The sequence below is a fragment of the Chanos chanos genome, chromosome 3, assembly GCF_902362185.1.
Source record: "Chanos chanos chromosome 3, fChaCha1.1, whole genome shotgun sequence".
NCBI lineage: Eukaryota > Metazoa > Chordata > Actinopteri > Gonorynchiformes > Chanidae > Chanos > Chanos chanos.
The window spans coordinates 55,375,826-55,377,994 of NC_044497.1; the positions used below are offsets into that span (position 1 = coordinate 55,375,826).

The 2,169-nt window shown below is 45.6% G+C and overlaps 1 protein-coding gene across 1 annotated transcript in view; it reads left to right on the forward strand.

The window, feature by feature from the left end:
- gnaz (guanine nucleotide binding protein (G protein), alpha z polypeptide) overlaps window positions 1–435 on the forward strand; it is a 14,361-nt gene extending 13,926 nt beyond the window's left edge. Inside the window, 1 exon segment of the mRNA XM_030767335.1 lies at window positions 91–435. Coding sequence (XP_030623195.1) covers window positions 91–435 — 345 coding nt within the window.
- The last annotated feature ends 1,734 nt before the right edge of the window (window positions 436–2,169 follow it).

Genomic DNA, 2,169 nt, shown 5'->3' on the forward strand with positions numbered 1-2,169 from the left:
CAGAGTTGGTCTTCCAGTTCGAGACGACAAAAAAACAGCTCACGATTCTCTTTTTTCTCTCCCCCCCCCCCCCCCAAACCCCCCGCACAGAGTCGTATGGCAGAAAGCCTGCGCCTGTTCGACTCCATCTGCAACAACAACTGGTTCACCAACACCTCTCTCATCCTCTTCCTAAATAAGAAGGACCTTCTGGCTGAGAAGATCAAGCGCATTCCGCTGACCGTGTGCTTCCCCGATTACAAGGGCCAGAACACCTACGAGGAGGCCGCGGTCTACGTGCAGCGACAGTTCGAGGACCTGAACCGCAACAAGGAGACCAAGGAGATCTACTCCCATTTCACCTGCGCCACCGACACCAGCAACATCCAGTTTGTGTTCGACGCCGTCACGGACGTGATCATCCAAAACAATCTGAAGTATATCGGGCTGTGCTAGGACCAGGGGGACTGGGATTGGGGATGGAGGGGGGGATGGGAGGGGGGGGTAGCGAGAAAGGGGGAGGGGTGAAAGCAGACGTAGCTACAAAGCCTTTCACAAACAGCAAGGTCTGTCTTACTAATCTGACCCCCCCCCACCCCAAACACCCCCCCCCCCTCACTTCACAAGTTGCTTGTTGTAACAGGAAACCCCAAAACATGGACAGGGTCAGAGGTGGACATGGGCACCCCCCCTCTCCCCCACCCCCCTTGCTTGAATGATTAATGTCCAGGAGTATAGGGTTTGAGAGGGATTTTACAATGGTTGGTATAAATGTGTTTGCACTGAATTAAATGAAGTATGTAGACATACACACACACACACACACACATATACATACATACACACACACGCACACACACACGCACCCACACGCACACACACACATATACATACACACGTACATACACACACACACATACACACACACACACACACATACACACACACCCACACACACACATACACACGCATACTCACACACACACACACACACATACACATACACATACACACACGCACACACACACACGCACACACACGCACCCACACGCACACACACACACATCTTTATGTTTGTTCACATGCAAGGACTTGAGTTCAACTGTCAAGTACTTGTTTGACGTGGAAACACTGGAAACGTGAGACCGCTGCCCCGCCCTTTTACCCTCTTCACCTGCCCAAACATCAAACTCAGCAGGTGCTTCACACTGTCTGTTTAGATTTTCTCTTCTGTCTTTTCAACGTGTTTTATTTGCCTGATTCAAGTAATGCTGCTTTAGAATTTTTTTTTTCTTTTTTCTTATCGAGTTTTTAGAATACACACTCCCTCTCTCTTTCACACTGGGGTCGGGGTTGGGGCGCGGGGGGCGGGGAGGGCGGGGGGCGGGGGGGGTTATGTTAAGGATTCCACAGGGTCATGTATGTACGACGAAAAGACAGAAATCTGTGAAACCTTCCAGAAAATGACTGACCTCCCTCTGTTCTTTTCCAAAGACAGATCCGCTCAGATTATACTTTTATTTTCGACACACAAATTCTTACGCACCGTATTCTAGTTTTGGCAGAATGACCCCTCTCCTCCACATCCCAAAAAGGCACTCCACTGTCCCCACTGCATTTCTTCCTTCAACTTTTTTTTCTTTTTTTCAGCTCTCTGAAATAGGATGTCCACCTATTCTTAACATTGGAGCCAGCAGCCAACTTTCCAAGAGAGTGTTAGCGCTCAGTCGAGTGATGTGTTTCATAAAGATCATTCCAGAAAAAAACAAAAAAAACAAAAACAAACAACAACAAAAAAATCAGTGCCAATTTAAGTGTAAATAAATAAATAATTAAAAAAAGAAAAGAAAAAAGAAGCGTCCATTGCTCATGGAACCCCCTCTTTGGTTTTTACTGAACGAAAATGTGGAAATATGCATGATTTTGTTACTTTTGAGATTTTGATAACTTTTAGTTGGATTTGTTTTTCTTATCTATATATATATATATGTTGGATTTTAGTAATGTACTCCCCCCAAAAAATATACTGAAAGTCAAACACTGTGTATGACTGTACAGTTGATTTCTGAGATGGCTATATTGAAAAGAGATCTATGAGTGAAGAGAGAAGTGAATATTCCACTTGGCAAAGCTCAGCTCAGCCCAAAACCCAGCAAATAAATATTCCGAGAAAACACTGGAGACTGAAAC